This window comes from Ixodes scapularis, unplaced genomic scaffold (genome assembly GCF_016920785.2).
Source record: "Ixodes scapularis isolate PalLabHiFi unplaced genomic scaffold, ASM1692078v2 PGA_scaffold5__190_contigs__length_132052651, whole genome shotgun sequence".
Classification (NCBI taxonomy): domain Eukaryota; kingdom Metazoa; phylum Arthropoda; class Arachnida; order Ixodida; family Ixodidae; genus Ixodes; species Ixodes scapularis.
The window spans coordinates 96,480,770-96,499,175 of NW_024609880.1; the positions used below are offsets into that span (position 1 = coordinate 96,480,770).

The 18,406-nt window shown below is 42.1% G+C and overlaps 1 protein-coding gene across 1 annotated transcript in view; it reads left to right on the forward strand.

Annotated features, from left to right (window-relative positions):
* LOC8027468 (calcitonin gene-related peptide type 1 receptor) overlaps positions 1-18,406 on the forward strand; it is a 62,341-nt gene that overhangs the window by 17,632 nt on the left and 26,303 nt on the right. The window contains exons 3-7 of the mRNA XM_042293913.1: positions 3,256-3,461; positions 10,457-10,582; positions 15,947-16,041; positions 16,130-16,221; positions 17,545-17,689. Of these exons, the coding sequence (XP_042149847.1) occupies positions 3,256-3,461; positions 10,457-10,582; positions 15,947-16,041; positions 16,130-16,221; positions 17,545-17,689 (664 nt within the window). The remainder of the gene's footprint in view (positions 1-3,255; positions 3,462-10,456; positions 10,583-15,946; positions 16,042-16,129; positions 16,222-17,544; positions 17,690-18,406) is intronic.

An 18,406-nucleotide genomic window follows, 5' to 3' on the forward strand; every position in this document is an offset into this window, starting at 1 on the left:
AGAATCATCCAATTTGCATAAAAATCGTTTATTAATGTAACGTTGTTTTAGTGCAGAGCTCCTAGGCACCCATTCCTGGGTTGAGCGGCGTCGGCGTAACCGCGCGTTGCATTAAAGGGGCCCTCCGGAGCGTTCTGCGATGGTCTATTAATGGCGGTAACTCAATCTGCAGGCCCTAAGGATCCTAAAAATCATAAAATTACGGTCATGCGCGGCGGATTTCCCTACTAAAATTGCTATCAAAGACCCCGGCACGCCCCCCTTTCTGAGATGACCCCGGAAAACGGGAGGGGCATCTCTTTACGCGTCAGCCAATAGCAAGCGAAGGATCCCGGCGTCATTGCGCGTCACCAACGCCGCCGACTGCCGACCCGCGGAGGAATCTCTCGAACACGCGCGGACCGTCGTCAAGGAACCCGGACTTTGTGCTCGGCAGTCGTCGTTCGTCGCACTGCACCGTCGCGCTGCTACTGCAATACGCAGTCGCATCCCACAGATGACAAGGAAAAGTTTGACTCGTTAAGTGGAAGGATCGCAAAGCTTGCTTCGGAGTCGGGATCCACGGGAAGAAGGAACATGTGTCCCGCAAACGCACGCCTGCAGACGCCCCGGAAAGCAGACGAGCCGACGCGCCGACGCACCACCCCCTAGCAACAAGCTTGCGGGGAGAAAACATAGTTTGCTGGTTTTGGAGCGATAATTGCGGACTGTGTTTCCCGCAGCACAATCAGTTTACGTTTTTCTCAAACTCTAATTTACAACAAGCTTAAAAAGTGTTGCAATAATAACGTTCGCACTCACCGCGGGACGCAGCATTTCCATTGGTCAAGTTTTAGCGATGGGCAGGGAAGGGGGGATTGTCTTCCAAGAGAAAATAGTCCCGATTAATTTTTTCTGCCATCTGCTTAATAAACGGTTTTGTAATCTAAAACTTTGTATACATATTAACTTGCACCTACTACGCGATATAACAATATAAACCGACGATCGCAGAAAGCTCCGGAGGGCCCCTTTAAGGGCTGTTTCCCAAAATGACGTCACACGGGACGTCACGTGGTCGTCACGTGTGACGTCACGAGGGTAACATTTTCACGCTAAATTTTGTGGTAAAAGTTTTTGTTAAGTTTGTCGGAAAATTTTTCCGCTAAATTTAGAGGAAGAAATGTTAGCCGTGTGACGTCACGTGACGTCACATTTAAAAGTTTAGATGACGTGTCATGTGACGTCCCACGTCAATTCAGCGGGAAAATTTCCCAACTAAATTTAGCGAAATTTTTACGCTAAGTGGGATGGGAACAGGAGAGGAGGATGGGAGGGTACGGAGGGGGAGCAGCTGGCATACCCTCCCCTTCGCACCCTTGCTCCCTCCTCAAGAGCTGCAAAAAAAACGTTAATTTTTTAACGTGTCTTTATTAAGGGGTATCGAAGCCTAGTGGGCTAGCGCCCACCTGATCGGAGTACGTGGAGAGAAAGCTCGCGCTCGAGAACCCAGTGATCCTGAGCTCAATCCCCAGCCCTGCTCGAAGAACACACTTCCAATGAAGTGAGTTCGGGGAGCACACTACGCTCGCTCCGGTAGACCAAGTATGTAATATCGATAGCAGTGTTCAAGGAGTAAAAATAATAGAAGAAATTAACGCTGCGTAAAATTAGTATTATTTTGATAGGAGTAATGTTAGATGCGCACTTGTTTTCTGTTGTCAGTAAAGTAGTGCATTGTAGAAAAAAAGCGGCTAATCTAGTTTCCAGCCTTGGCCCCTGCGCGACGGCCAACGACGGCTGCAGGAGGCACCTGCACGACTCCACCAGGAATCTGAAGGTGACAGGAAAGACGCGAAAGGCTTGCTTGAAGTAGAACTCGGCCAAATGGGGCAAGGGACATGTCTTCGAACCACCGTTCGTTCCATTGGAAAGTCCACCGTTCTCGACTGATCACGGGTAGGTTGTCGGTCATGAGAGCGGCTATGGTGAAGGCATTGGCCTGCAGCTGCTGATCGATGTCACTTGAAATTCTTGTCTGTGCGTCGGCATCCAGGTCCAGCTGCCTCTTATCTGAAAGGCGTTGGGCTCCTACGTAGAAAAGTGCCCCAACCATGCGCTTTCACTGTCCAACATCGCGGATAACGCCCTCCAGCTCGTCCTCCACAGACTTCATGATGTTTCATTGTGGCGAGTGGCGAGTGGCCGAGTGGACTCGCGCACACCAGCTCGGAGCACGCGGAGCGAAAGCTCGCGCTGCAGAACCCAGGAATCCTAGGTTCAATCCCTACTTCTGCTCGTTTCGATCTGTACTCCGTTTCACCTTATGTTGTACCGCAGACAAGGCTAGATGCGCGAGCTCATAGCGTTGGGAGATACTCTTAACGCACGAGAGCTTGTGCCGCCTTGATGTGCCCTAGAGCAAGGAGCTCGCGCTTGTAGCCTTTTCTGCGGTACATCATAAGGTGAAACAGAGTATCGTACCGGCGTGCGGACGTGTATCACTGGCTTGTAATGGCTGATCGTAATGATCAAATTGAATTTAAATTTGGATTAAAACTCGTGACTTAGCGCAACAATGTGTGGTAACGTGTTTCTAATAAGGCGACGAGGTTATTTATGAAAAAAATGCGTATGGACTGTAATATGTTGCTTGCCCATTACTTACCCATCGTTATTGCCATCATTTTGGAGTGACACTAAGTTTTCCTGTGTAGCACCAACACACTTGGAGTGTGTTTCGACGGGTTGAAGGGCACTCGCTTGTAGTGACATTAAACTAGCCCGTCTGACAGGGGTATTAGCTCCATCCCTTCAACATGCCCCAATGCTTCAGCATTTGAAGCTATGACTCTGTGTAGGTACCTCCTCCTGCTTCATTAAACAGAAAGTGCGTCTGTAACACTGGCCGTCGGCAGGGCAGCCGCCGCCATCTTCTTTTCGTGCACCATATGACGTGCCCCCAGCACGCCCCAACATGACGGAAACGTTTTGGGGCGCAAGCATCGCACGAAATGGCAGCGACAGGAGCCTTTTCTGCAAACGGGCATAGACTCACTGACAGCTGCAGAAACGCAGGGTGGGGCGAAGTGTGGAGCCTCTTATTACCGCTCTGCAGGCAAAAAATTCTTCCGCGGTAGCCGATAAGTATGCCGAACAACGAACTACAAAGCAAGGAGCGTATACATTAGAAGCCGCGCCCCGCGGTCCTTTTGTTGTTCACGACTACAGCTCCCTCTCAGCTCAGCGGACACTTGCTGGTCCCTCCGCATGCAGGTACTGTCGGTCGGGCAAGTTGTGCCGGGACTGTGAAACACCCACAGAGTGCTACGTTCCCTACGGCAACCAGAGCGACGTCGAAGTGTACGACACCTTCAAGAAGAAGCTGTTCGCCGAGCGGTGGGAGTCTTGCTGCCGGGCCGCCAGGGAGTGCTGCGACGAAATGCTGAGCGGAGATGCGGACGCCACGTCTTCCCCAAGGGGTGAGTCTGACGTAATTTTTTTTCTCGCTCCCTACACAAAAATTTCATATAACTGTTCTCCATCCGGATGATGGGACTAGAAAATTGATTGGATTCTTTCTGGATTTCCAGTTTTCCGAAATTATTCTCTTGTCTGCAATCTGGATTTCAGATTTCCAGGTAGAATTCCCTAAGACTTCCGGTTCCATAATCCAGATAGCGAAAAGTCATAATGGGTTTTGGGGTAGGGCTGTACGCAAAACTAGCACATAAACCCTCTGTTCATGGCCGAGAGGCGAAGCTTGCACGGGATTATTTTTGAAAATGATGTTTTTGAATGTTGATGTGATTTCTGCAATGTTTGGGATTGCCAGAGTGGCGCACATCCGGGATTACGGCTCCTCAGTGAGGATTCTCTCACTCCGTAAACTTAGTATAACAGGTTAAGCGTAAAATGGTATATGGTCTGTAAATTCTGTGTTTCGTTTATTTTTACTTCTTTGCTATAGAATCCCAAACCCAAGCCCTCTCTCGGAAGGTCGCCTACTTTATATTGTATACATTTACTATTCCACCATAAATACACCAATAAAAAAAACAACAACATAATATTTTATTTAAAAATACTGGACGTATTCATTTTATAAGGATTATATAAGTTCCCATATGATCGTATGTTCTTCCATATATTTATTGAACACAATTATATAATTGTTCTAAGATAGATCTACAAATTGGATTTCATTGTATACATGACCTTTTTTCTCCGTACTCACAAATTCTTAGTCTTCAAAAACGAGATACTTTATCCACTTGTTAAATTGAGTATCCGTTATCCGTGCAGTGATTCGTGACTTTGCATCTTTTTTCCCCTTTTTTTTTTTTGTTCTGGCTGCTTCTGTTTAAGTGCGCTTCTTTAGACTTGATGTCGAGTTTGGGTCTTTAAAAAGAATGTATTCCTGGGTTTCCACTGTGCTCTCATCAAAGTAAATTTCAGTAGCGGCTGAGGAATTTTTTCAGCACCAGTAACGTACGAGTTTTTTTTTTATCAGGAAATAGCTTGAAGCGCACGATAAAAATGACAGCATGCCTTGTATAGAGCGGCAATATCCAGGATTATGATCTTATTTGCCTCGGTTTCGCGTATATAAATTGAATTTTTCCTTTTTCCTTCGACCACTGTAAAGTTTCGTTGCGAAATTGATTAATGGAAACATTTTTTTAACTCACTCTTGCACCAATCTATCAAAATACCCCTTTCATGAAGGGTTTGTACCAGAGCCACTCAATGAGCTACGCTTAGAGTATCGGCACTCTGTTCCCCGTGCTTGTTGTGGGCGCCGCCATTTTGGTGCTTAGAGTAGAGCAAACGCAGCAGTCAGTCGTCACAATTGACGAATGCTACTTCCTCAGCTTGAAACTCTTTGGTAGGAAGCTCATGTGATATCGCTTTGCTCTGTCGCGAACTGTTCTAACATTTCTGGAGCACGGAAAAACGTTTCCTGCAATTTCGGATAAAACTTCAGATAACTGGCAACCATGATTTTAAACAGCAAGATGGCTGAAGTGCCGTTACTCTGAAGCACAGCTTATGGAGTGGCTCTAGTTTGCAGCGTACCACAATTCTTTTGTGTTGAGCCTTTTTCTTTTGTGTGTGCGTGTCAGAAATATTCACAAACAGAGGTAATCGCAGAAGAAAACAAAAAAAAAAACAAAACAAAGCTGAGTGGACTGAAACAAAAAGTCACTGAGTGTGTCTTTTTTTAAATTTATTTACTCTCTCATATCGTACTCCGTTTAACCTTAAGTCGAGCGTAGCCGACACTATGCCATTCGATGGAGCCAACCAAGTAGCTTCAGAATGGACGTCTCACGACGCTCCCCGTCTTCGTACTTTTTCTATCACCGATTAAGCCGACCACTCAGACTGAAGGCTCTATTATCTTGTACTTTATTGTTTTGTGCATGACTCGGTTTAGTTTAGAGTTGGCTGCGATCCAACGTAATATGAAACGGAGCGTAGATACACATATCAGTGTAACTGTAAAGTGGGATCATCTGGATTAAACCACACACTCTACAAAATCAAGAGTGTTAGGGAACCGTTTTTGCACATGCTGTAGGGTACGACGTAGTTTCTGGTACGAACTGCGCATGCGCGACCACAGAAAACTCGCACATGCGCAATTCGTACCGGAGGGCCTATCGTACCATATCGGATATGTGCCAAAACGGTTTCCCAAAATTCTCTCTAATGCCAATGACCATTCACGTGTTACTTGCCCGCATATTTCGAATATGTATATGCTCCGTGTGGCGAGAGTCAGAAAATGGCAATCACAAAATAGTAATAACCAATGTCGAAATTGCAGCTTGGGCGCAGTGGATTTAATAATTGTCATTACTGGAACGCAATTACCGCGGCAGTCGAAACGAACAGCTAAACAAAATTGTCCAGGTCCCCTGACATGTACTACTCCCAATCATACGAGAGTGGGAGAAAGCGAGAACCGTTTCATCGATCTAAACACGAATTGGCGCATACCGCTAACCTGAGCGGAAGAAAAGTGACGATAAGATTTCTATTTCAATGGTGTCCCTAATATTTTACTTTCAAACAACTACATTAATGCGGAAAATCTGCTACAACAGCGGGTGATAAGTACGGTCGAAACCGCGAAGAAAGCACGCGCGACGTTTTGTTTGACCCGAAGATGAAGATAATAATGAACGCTTGCACGTTGTCTCCAGCGTGCGATTGTTATCATGTATCTGGTTCCTTCTTTTGGGATAGAGTCCACAAGATCAGCATTACGTTTTCTTTAGGAAGAAGCCGTTAGCTTTTTGTTTAATATCAATAACCGGCTCTGCAATTCAATATACTTTTAAGGAAACCCGTTTTCGCGATGACTGGACGCAGAGCGTATCAAACTTGAATAACGCGCTGCGTTGTTCACGGGGATACACGATTGCCCTTTTGGCTCGACTGCAGAATTTGACAAAAAAAAACAACCTTTTCAATTGTTTTTCTTGCGTAAGAATAAATACAGACGTTTTCTGAATTTTTTTTAACAGATTCCAATTATCGGAACTTACGAGCTGAGGCGTAACTTGCTTTATAAAGGGGGAAAGGTTTTATATAGTGGTGACTGAAATTATGACTAATCATGATGACAATAATGTGGTGACGGTTAGATGCGTTAGAAGTCTTTACTAAATAATAACATTAGACAATGAGACGCAGGCACAAGGCTACGGCCGGTTGCGTTTATTCCTTTTATTTTAGTGAGAATGCACGCGTTAGTGTAGTTCCGAACACAACTCTACTGCCGCCAAGTATACTGAGGTATTTTGATTCAGGCTAAAGCACTATTTGCACATAAGTTAGCCTTTCCTAGATCTAAATTATTGTACATTAATACAACGGATGTTGTTTCTAGCGGATATTTTTGATAGGTTTATGACTACCGAAAACAAACGCTTAGAAAGTCGTTCAACAGGTCTTGAGATGCAGAAATTGTAAGTTGAAACTTACAATTCTATAACTATTCTATAGCAATTACTATCGGCGCATATTAATATCGATTTCAACATATATATGCATTGCATTGCGAGTTGGCGCTTTCAATATTTCTATTTTGTTTAATGTAATGAGTATATGCCGACATTCAGAAAAGTTTTCCTTATATCTTTGAACTTTGAAATTATAAGAAAGTATGCCAGTCCAGACAAAAGTAAAAACCAGATATGCAAAAAAAAAGAAAAAAAAAAGAAAACAGCGAGCAAATATTGTAATCACTTGGTACCTTTCGACAACTTATATTAGTTTTTTTCTTTTTTTTTAGGGGGGGGGGGGGCGATTGACGCGAGTAAAAAATAGTTTGGAAAGAATACAATGAAGTAGGTTTATCTATCTGTACATCATGAAAGTATTGAAATACGAACATTTGCTGATAATATGAACCGCTCAATATCTTGATCATCTCACGTTTGGATGTGGCTGGATTGCCATTGACCTGGTTTTCATAATAATACGATATATTTTTTCACATTATACGTGCCTTTGGTGTTCTCCATAAATTAGACCTAAAAAAAAAAAGTTCTGAACTGATTTACACACCACGCTCCTACATTACGTCGACTCGTCCACGGCACACACTTAAGCTGGCCCTACCAACAAAGGAATGGACTAGCTAGCTCAAAGTAAGCTAAAACTTAACTTTAACAATGTCTGATTTGTACTCTTAACTCAGTCCACTTTCCTTGCAAAACGACTGAATAAGGATGCTCTTCCAACCGAGCTCATGTGTCGATGCCCATATACGTATGCGCTTAATGCACCCTGGGTATATACTCGTCACCGATGTTTCCACATGTTTCCATGGACAGAAAGGAAGACACAGACCCAGCACTTATCACACCTGGCGAACGAATGCGCGCTCTAGAACAGCGCAAATATCCACTTATTTTTTTTTTTTTTTGCAGTTCTTGGCACTTCAGAAATGTAAAAACATATACGCGTATTGTGCCCTTCTGAGGTCCGTAGAAATGTCACTGGTCGATTTTAGACCACATCAGAGTCTGACTGAATCCTCCTTGCGAGGGCTGCCTTTTTACTGCGTTTATCGTCGACATGATCAGCGAGAATGTCGCGATGTAAATTTAACTGTGGAATTGACGCAGAAGAGTATAACAAAACAAAAACGTGGCATCTCTGTCGAACCAGCATCATCGATAACGTTCTACATTACGTACAGGTTGGAGATACTCGGTATTATCATATATGTGAACTAACAGAGCGTGCAACTTCGGCAGTTCATTGAGTCTGACCCTGACTCTCGGGCTTCCCCGCATAAGCGGTAATGTCGCGGGAAAGCCAATTTTACGCAAGAGTACGCTGCAGCCATCAGCTAGCTACTAAGGGGAAAAAAATAAATAAAATAAAGGTTTTTCTTTGTAAGTTCGTGACATGTTGATCTCTTTTTCTTGCGCGCAAACTTTTTAACCAGTATTTCATTCGTAGTTCGTTCATCGTTCGTGTCCGGTGCTTCAGACAATATTCTGCAATAACGACCAATAAATATCCCCCCCCCCCCCCCGCGATGCATATTTCCAGTTCACGTACCTGCGCGCTATCGGTCGAGCCTTTTTGCCGTTGGCCATGCTAAGAGAAGCTGGTGATTTCAGCTTTATTTATTTATTCAATTTTAACTTTTCCTCTCTTCTTAAGTGAAAATGCCTTCATCTTAAGCAAATAAGACTACGCCAAAGCTGATTACGCATCGATTAACGCTGAATTACAAGAATGTTATGCGTAACTCAAGAAATGTTCTTATGGTCGAACACTTGAAGAAACTTGGATCCCACTTAAAAATAAGTAATGCTTCCCAGCCTACAAATACGTGCCTTTGGTGTATGTTAAAGCGGACGGGCACCACCCCCAGTATATCGATTAATCGGATCGGCAACAAAAAAATAGGTTATCTAAGCATGCTAAACTATCGCCCTCCATAAGGACTTATGGAATAAATTTCAAGGATACGAAAAACTATATAGAAATAAAATTCCAAACGCTAAATTTAAATTTTATGAAAGGGACCTAGTTAGAGTGTTATCCAACGAACCCAAACGGTTCTGGAATATAATCAATCCCAAGCTTTTGCTTCCCTGGCTCTGATAGATAACAGCGGGATGGCTTGGCTGATAAACAGTGAGCTGATTGCCGAAATAACCATTTTACATTTTACTTTTGTACTTATCGACGAAAACCTTCGCTATAATCCGAAGGTCCCATTCTGGAGCCCCCCCCACTCTTCACACACATACACACATACTTAAAACCGATTAGTATAAACTCCTGTGGTGCTTTAAAAGCCATCGAAAATCAGAAAAACGCTTTAACTACCAGAGAAAACCTAATAAACTCTAAAATAGTAAAAAAACATCGAGGGACTTATTACATCTGTTTCTATCCACTATCTTTTTTTTTATTTCTTTTTAATCTCTTGCTCCCGGTCACATTTCCGATGATTGGAAAATCGACCTTGTCATCCCTATACAAAACTCTGGTGATCGAAACTCGCCTCGTAATTATCGTCCATCACCACTTACTAATATATATTCCACCAAAAACGATTGAAGATAAAATATTTTCAAATGTAATAAAATATATTGAGTCTTGTAATCTACTAAACGGTAATCACCATGGATTCATGAAAGAACTATCGTGTAAAACTATAAGCGCCTTGAATTCGTACATAGCATTTCTTCTAACCTTGAACAGAAAGAAAAAAAAAAGACGAGCGGACGCCATATTGTGCATAGGTCATGTGACGTCGATTCTTCCTCAAAATTTAGCGGGGAAAGTAAATATTTTTTGTTGGTCCCGTGACGTCAGGTTCCATTGCATCAAATTTCCTGCTACATTTACAGGGGAAAATTAATCAGTGTATACGTCATGTGACGTCAACTTTTCCGCTAAATTTGACGGGCAAACAGCGCATTAGGAGGCAGGAAAGGTCCACGAAATGGGGGGCGGATAGCTGAAAAATGCTATCGCATTAAAAAAGGTACAAGCATTAGGCAATGAGACAGGCACAGAAAGCACGAAGGCTGATTACATGTAGTGTAGAATGTCAGCGTTTGGGAACGTAACAAGGCCTTACGTGTGTGGTATGGTTCCTTGTACGCGTCCCTGACTGGACTGCGTAGAGTCTTAATGCCGCCTGGGCATCGAAATGGGTTCCTAAGTGGCGATAAATGATGTCACAGGAGCCAGCGTATCAAATTGTCGAATGTCGTGATCCTGTCCATCGGTCGCGGAGGTTTCGGCAAAAAGTGCGAGCGAGCGAACGCCAGTGTCGCCATCGTCGCTGCATCCAAACACCTGGTTGCTCAAGCTGCTTTTGACTGTCAAACTATGAAGCGACCTTCAGCAGGACATTACAAAATTTGTGGTCACACAAGCCATGTTCAGGACATCTTAAAAATATGAAATACGTATCTTTCGTTCGCAGAGGGGCTATACTGTCCGGCTACTTGGGACGGCTGGACCTGCTACAAGGACACGCCGGCTGGAATGACAGTGCAGAAACCTTGCCCTTTCCACGCATACTACATCACTGAGAAGCCTCAATGCATCAGTAAGTTATATGCCACCTCAAAGCATGGGTGCTTGTGCCAATGTTGATAAACTAAAAGCAAATAACCTGAAATTTTCTGGCCTCACTAAGATCGGAATATCTTCTAAGTAGTCAATCAAGCTTTAATGAATGCCATCATTTATAAGAGTTTATAATATATTGTTTTAGTGAAGGCACCCATGTTGTGCGGATCAAAGCAACTTTGGATATTCTCTAATCAGGAAGACGGTAAGAGGTGATTAAGGTTGTTCGAGGATGAATGTCAAGAAAACCCTTAGAAAGCGTCCGACAAAGTATGGTATTACATAATGAGTGTCCATAACCTTGTCCGCGGCATGTGCACAGAAGCCTCAGAATGAAGATAATTTTTATCGTGTTTGACGGCTTTCTGAAACGGATTTCCCTCCCATTATCGACTTTGCTTGCCATGTGATTTTTTTTTTCATGGAAGTTTTGTGTTTATTTATGAGTGAGTTGTTGAGTGGAAGAATCAATTGTTTAAATATGACAGAAAAAGACTTCTCTAGCTTTCACTGATATTCAGGGCATGAAGATAAACCTGCATTAAACCATATTCGTACTATGTGGGGGGTAAAGGTTTACGTGGTATTTTCAAAAAAAAAAAAAAAATACCGGGCTTACAGCATATAAAAAAAATAATTCTGAAGACAACCTGTAGAGATGAGTAATACATTAAACCTTAGCGTGACTAATTTCGCTTCTTATTATAGTGCCATTAATGCAAAGGTGCAAGCGAGCTGGACAAGAATGACAATATTAATCCCTGCAGAAGGGGAAAAAGGGGAACAAAGGATAAACACAAATCTCCAAACGCACGTCCCCTAACTGGGCTTGAGATTTGTGTTTGTCCTTTGTCCCCTTTGTTCCCCTCCTCCAAAGGTTAATATTGTAATTGTTTCCTAAATATACTCTTAGTAATTAAATTTTTTCATGTGTTAATGGCCCTCATATAACGTATGTTCAATTCACTGTAACACCTCTTATTGAATGTAATAAATAAACTTAAGCTTTGTTTCTTATGTTTAGAAGGACCAGAGCACATAGAACATTACTGTAGAATAGACATTAAATATGTGAAGCATAAAAGACATAATGAGATCGGGTATACGAGTTGAAACGTTTTTGCTTTTGATCACCTTCCATTCATTATCTTTACTAATGCAGCCAGCCTCTTTGAAGTCCAAGTTGTTTGAACTTCAATCCAAGACCTCAGGTGGAGCTTCCGTATATTAAATAGGGGGGAAACATAAGATGAAAGTGGCAGGATTATAAGCCATTTCGAAGCAACACCGCCTTTTTCACATGAATTGGCCATTAGTTACCTTAAACTTGAAGGCACTCGTCTATTCGACATCAGCGTATAGCTAAAACAGCCTACCATATTAAAATAAACATATAAGTTAATCTTTAATCCCTCAATGAATCATATTATCATAAATATGACACAAATGAAAAAAAAAAGAGTTTCTCAACTGAAGGAATACGTGCAATATAACTACTTTCAGCATTTATTAGTTGTTTTTTTTAATTCTGGTTTTAATTGATTTTATTAACGTCGGGTAAAATGTACACCCCATAAACGAGCACTTTTGGCCTCGGATATTATGCAGTTATTGAGCCGAGTTAAAAAAAAACAATATTTCCCTTCGCTATTTCTTTTCCAACCGGTTCCGGCAATACAAATATTATTTCCGGCGTCGTTGTTTATTCTTCCGAAACCCGTAAAACTATAAAAAAGGACTACTTCAATCTGATCCTTTAACGGAAAGAAAAACTGGAAAGTGCGAGACTGTTTGTTCAGGCGGCTCTGTAAAAAAAACACACAAAAACAAAGAACAGCAACAAACGCTTAGGAAAACAAAATATCCCGATCCTCCAACCGTCGAATGTCCCAGTTGGGTCCATTAGATGTCTGTTTACACTGGATACCTAGTTTTATTTCGAGAAATCCATTATACGTCGCTTCCACCGGCAAAAAGGACGGCTCAGTGACTTCGCAAGTCCGCCGGCCATGCTCTGAATTCAAAGGAGCAACTCCTTGGTCTGGAAATCGTCCTTGGGAAGGGCGCCGGGGGAGGTGGTGGAGGGGGAAGGAGGAGAGGAGAGAAAGGAGAAGAAGAAACAGCAAACTACAACGTAAGGAGGTATAGGGAAGCTCTTGTTTGCGGCGCGTTGTTTTCTGAGAAAATCCTTTCTTGTTTCGTGCTTTGATTAGGGAGGTTGTAGAATCGATTGGGCGAACGTTCAAGCCCCGAGGTGGGCCGGTAAGCCACCGCTGAGTGACAATTACCTGGGGCAAAGTGATGTTTTACTGTCAGCAATTTGGGACAAGTACCCTAGAGAGTATTCTCTTTTATTCTTTTTAGTTTGCGTTATGCATGAAGTTTGTCGCTGTTTCCGTCGGTTCCATTGCGCAGTAAGGTTACCCGCCTTTGGGATTAGCGGCGCGGATTCGAACACGATAATTAGGTTAGATACGTGCTGACAAATAACTCGTTTTACACGCAGTGTTAGATTTTCCTCGCAAAGTTTGTACGAAAGTATTCTGACACTTTTAAGTATAAAAAATTGCAACACTTTCGTCACTCGAAGTTTTTTTTTTTTTTACATGTCGTTATAGGCGCCGGCAACTTAATAAATGCTGGGCGTGGCTTTTAATAGTCAGATGCCTCCTTTCCCGTTTCGCTCCTTGGCATTCTCATCAACTAATGCCATAGTCTCATTGGCTGCCGAGTGATTGTCAGATGAACACGACTCGCCGCATTCAAATTAACGGCGAATGAGTCTCCAGTTGGCCGAGTTAAGCTCCTAGCCCAAATTTCGGAAAACGGACAACGGTTTATTACAGCGCAGGTACCGCGTAAATGAGGCTTTCTGCAGCACCTTAAAGATCCACCGGTTCTCTGGGGGAATCCCGAGTCCTTCGGTTGAGGTACGTTTGGCTATCAGGTTGCCAAACCGATTTCTTTACTTTTAAACGAGTACCCGCTGACAGGTGTCGGGACAAACCTCTCGCTTCGTCGAGTAAGCTCGTTTTCCCTTTTCCTGATGGCACTCAAGGCCACCAGGAATGCCACCACCTTCAAATCTATAGCGACGAGCGAGAGTAGAAGTATATTCTTTCATTCCATTGGCAGTAGTTTGATTCTTCATTACTTTGATTTGGGTTCCACCGTTTCTGAAAGCTGTGATTACAGTGATTTATACCCCCTCATTCCCAATATGATAAAAAAATGCAAATCCCATAGCATGCCCCACACCCCTACTCGCAAAGCCCCTCCCGGCTATTTGTCACGCCCCCCAAATTTTAAATCCTGGATAAACACACCTTATTACCTTGCCTCTAGATGATCCTTCTTTCGTGATGCGCCTAAGGTTTGGCTTAGGAAAGGAGATGTTGCATGCACGGCTAACTAGATCTATACCGGACAAACGTTGGTACGGCAGTTTCTAGGTGTCTTAGAATGCAGTGATATGTGTTCATTGGTTTCGCATATTCTGTAGGGTCCCTCTTGTTTTCCGCCTCTCAGATAGCATTGCAGGCGACGTCACTCTTTATCCTACTATACATTTTGAGCATGAGTGTCCACAAAAAAGATAAAATGAACTTAAAAATTCGCAAAAAAAAAAGTTCACGAAAATGTTGATTTAAAATATCTTCTTTTTTTCCCCCTTCGAACAATGGAGCTTCAGCATAAACTGTAATCCTACTGGTCTAATTATTTTACGCCCTCATATCTCCAGCAAAGAGGTTTTTTTGCTTTATTCTTGTGTTCAGAGTATTTGTTTTCTTCAGAGTAATATGGACGCAGAATCTGAATCTAGCGGTGTTTCAACTTGCGAGTCCAAGAGGCTCGTTATTTCAGCTTCCAACTCTTGCAGTCCAAATCAGCTATCAAAATTCAATATCCTTTTCCCTCGCGCCTTTACATATATTAGGGATTAAAAGACCGCAATTTCTAAATTGGGAATAAGTCGTTGTTTTGAGGCTCTAGAGAGAAAACCTATAATGAACCGCAATCGGTTTTTTGTTGTTGTTGTTTTCGCGGTTAATACTCAGGAAGTCCACGCAGACCTTCTCTTACCATTTATTTCTCCAGGTTTTGCATCAAGGTTCTCATTACCCTGGGTGGTTTTGTTATTGTGATTAGGCTCAAGCAAGAGGTGGTTCAAAAAAGCTATTAGTGTTTGTGGTTTTCCCGTATGTTCTGCGTGATCCTATACTTCTCGTGCGCTGATTTATGCATGCCCCGCAAAAAGGGTGGCCCCATTTGAGAGTATATCCTTTTTTAAAGACGCTAATATGGAGCTGTGTAAATAGATTGGCTGGCCGTAAAACTATCCGGAAAAATTGGCGCACGCACGCCGGGAGATTACGCTTTTGATCAAAGGTGCATTTTAGTGTAGGATTCCACCTTATGTAATTTTAAGGCGTGCTTCAAGAAAACTGCGCCACTAAACTACGGCTTTGACAAAACTTTTAGCTCTCTAGGTTCAGACGTCCACTTTTCGGGTTCGTTTTACGGCCAGCATTTATTTTTATTCCCCCTTACACGTATAAATAATTCAAAATATGTATGAGATCACTGAAGTTTGGAAATAGGGCAGTAATGAATCTAACAAATACACTTTTCACGGTCTTGGTTTAGCTCTTCAGAAAAGGAACGGGAACATGGGATCACCCTTGACTTCCGCTACCGATGTGAATAAACTATGAGCTGAAAATAAAGGCCCTAATTGCACCCATAAGCTCAGTCTACACTGGAAAGGGCAGAAGAAATTGGCATGCATGTCAATTAATCGTTAAATCCTATTATTTCTAAATTGTAGTAATTAGTTCTCCAGCGCTTACTGCTCCAAGATAAACAAAAACAATTAAGAGGACGAAAATATTAGCTTAGTATAACGTAAAAATATAATCTAAGAAAATAGAAACCTCACCTTAACTTTCACGTTTATTCGAAAAAAATGACTGAATAATGTATATACAATAAAAGCTCCCGCAAATCAGTTGGGATACCAACTCGCTGCATTAGAAAAAATGGTCTTAGGAAATGACAAGTCGAAAAGTATGTTTAAATTTAGAAGAAAAGCAAGTATGTGCTAGCATGACAGAAGTACGCAAAACATTATGTTCAGTGGCACAGCACAGAAAGTCTTTTTTTTTTTAAGACTTAGACATATTTTCAATGTAATCATTTGGCATGCTCCCTCCATAAAATGCAGAGATCGAATCTCCCACGTCGTTTGTAGGAAAGTAGGTATTCCAGATTTTTATTTAGGGTGACGTCCCTCAGGGATATTATGGTGCATTATTTATTTTTGTCAAATGCTTCATTGCAGAGATGTCGAAAAAAATTTGTTGGGAGAACGGAACTTGGTACTACAACCAGGAGTTCGGAAAGGAGTTCACGTTTTACGACTGCGGCTCCCTTGAGGTAGAGAGGTTTTTAATGGTTGTATAGCGTGTATACAAGTAACGTTTAACTTGTAATTCTATCCCAATTCATGTTATTTTCTACGCAGTACCACCGTTCTATGACCGTGTTCTCCATCGTACTCCATTCTCTCTCCGTGATAGTGCTGGTGCCCGCTATCGTCATCTTCTCCGTATACAAGTGGGTATACATTTCTATATTTTTTCCTAATGTTGTTGCTAGAATGTACTTTTTTGTGGAGCGGAATAGTTAGGTCACATATAAATTGACGATTTTTTTCCTTTTATTTTCATAGTTCAGCCGGTAGAGAGTCAAATATTAGCGTATATAGTGTCGCCTGCAATTTAAGACAAAAAAAAACAACCTTTAAATTGATTTGAGCAAACGGGTCGCATAATTGAACGTTTTTTGGGGGGCAAATTGTCTCATGCTATTATTAGTGTTACTAAAGAAGTAGTGTATATAATCGCTTTACTATGAAGCCAGGTCGAAATTTTGTCATAAAACAGTCAAGCGTTTTTGTAACCACTGAAAACTTGCAGAATAAAACAGATCCCAATTGCATTTAAATGAAATGAAATGAAATGAGAACTTCTTAATTTTGATAATTTCATGGACACAATCACAACCGCAATTTCCTCAATAGTTGGTATTAGTGTATTACACGGCGGTTCAAAATCTTTCAGACACCACTGGAAGGCAAACATTCCTTTATGATCTAAGCCCACGTGTTTGAATTCCGTTTGCCTATCGACACTGTTTTAGAGGGTGCACTAATATCGAGACCTGCATTTTCGCTGAGCTTTGTGCCGGCTGTGACTACAAGATAACTGGGACTGTTTTAAATTGTTTTAATTAATCAGTAAATAACAGAATATTCTAAAGAGATGATTTTCATCTTGTTCCACGTATTCAGACGTGTTTTCGTGCGTTACCGAAGAAAGCGGTGCCTCCTGTAAAAGACAGAACAACACTAAAACAAATAGAGGACACAAGGCACACGCACACGGCGCTTGTATGAGCACTCTTCTGCTTGTGTCCTTCGAATATTTTAGTACAATAATGCCTTTCATAAGATGTGTACGAACTTACCTAACTTAATACATTGCTGCATTTGTTTATCTTGTCCGTTACATCATATCTTTTTTCATGTTTTCTTGTATCAGTGCCCCTCCAGTGCGCTGTTCCTTGCGCCCTTTATATATATTTTCAGCTGGTTTGCCTTTTTTAAAGTATGTATCAACTAGCCCAATTTAGTGCTATGCTAATGCAGTGCCCTCTTCTTGTCTTTCGAAACATCTCAACCGATGTTTTGATTATAAGTACGCCACACGTAACTTGAGATGTAATTTCCCTGAGGAGTAGAACAGCGCACTCGGGTATCGCCTAGGTGTTATAAACATTTTACGCAAGCAAACGTACCTCTAGGGTGCTATCTACCGGAAGAAAATGTTTTCTGGTCAAATGCTTGGATTGTCGAACCTCAACCACGATCGCTTGCAGGCAGCTTCAGGTGCATCGAATATCGCTGCACAAGAATTTCTGCGTGGCCATGGTTCTATACGACATCAGCGTCATCCTTGTCGACTCGCTTTTCATCCTTGACCACGTCAACGAGGAAAAAAATATCAGAGTTCACCAAAGTCCGGTAAGTCAACTAAAAACTACAGCAACAATATTGAAGCAACTTTACGACGGTTTAGTTTTGTAAACATAAACCGCACAATATGCTTCCAATAAGCAATCAATACTCTAAAAATGAGCAAAAGTACGAATGAAGGTATGGCTTCAAAATATATTTTTACAGCATGCACCTAATACTACACGATGAACTGTATCGCCTATCATTAACATATCAAATCCTGACAGTGTATTTGTGGTCAACAGACCACGATTCGCCCATAAACATTTGCTAGCTTGAAGGCTCTATATTAAACGCCTCATCTGTTTGTGTTTTCCCATGCGTATTATCTGCGTATCATTTGTATTCTCACATATAGTTCGACTGGTCGCCGTTACATTTAATCGTTCGCCCTGATAACAAACAAGTCACGCTGAAGATTTCAGTGTCGAAACGTTTTTTTTTGCACATTTTCAAATGAAACATTCAGAAATGATCTTCGTTCAGCACCGCCTTCCGAATGAACCTTTTAAATGAAGGCGACACGAAACGGCAGAAGCTCGAAGTGCGCTTGGCGTCCGGACAAGAAGTTACCCTACCTTTCCAGTCACGGAGGAGGAGGCAGAGGAAAAGTAACTCCCCTTCTGAACCCCAACCGTAGTTTGAGTTTTCGCCACTGCGTGAGAAGGGCCTACGCATGGTCAAAACTATATAGGAAAAGCTCCAATTTGGCGATAGTTTGGT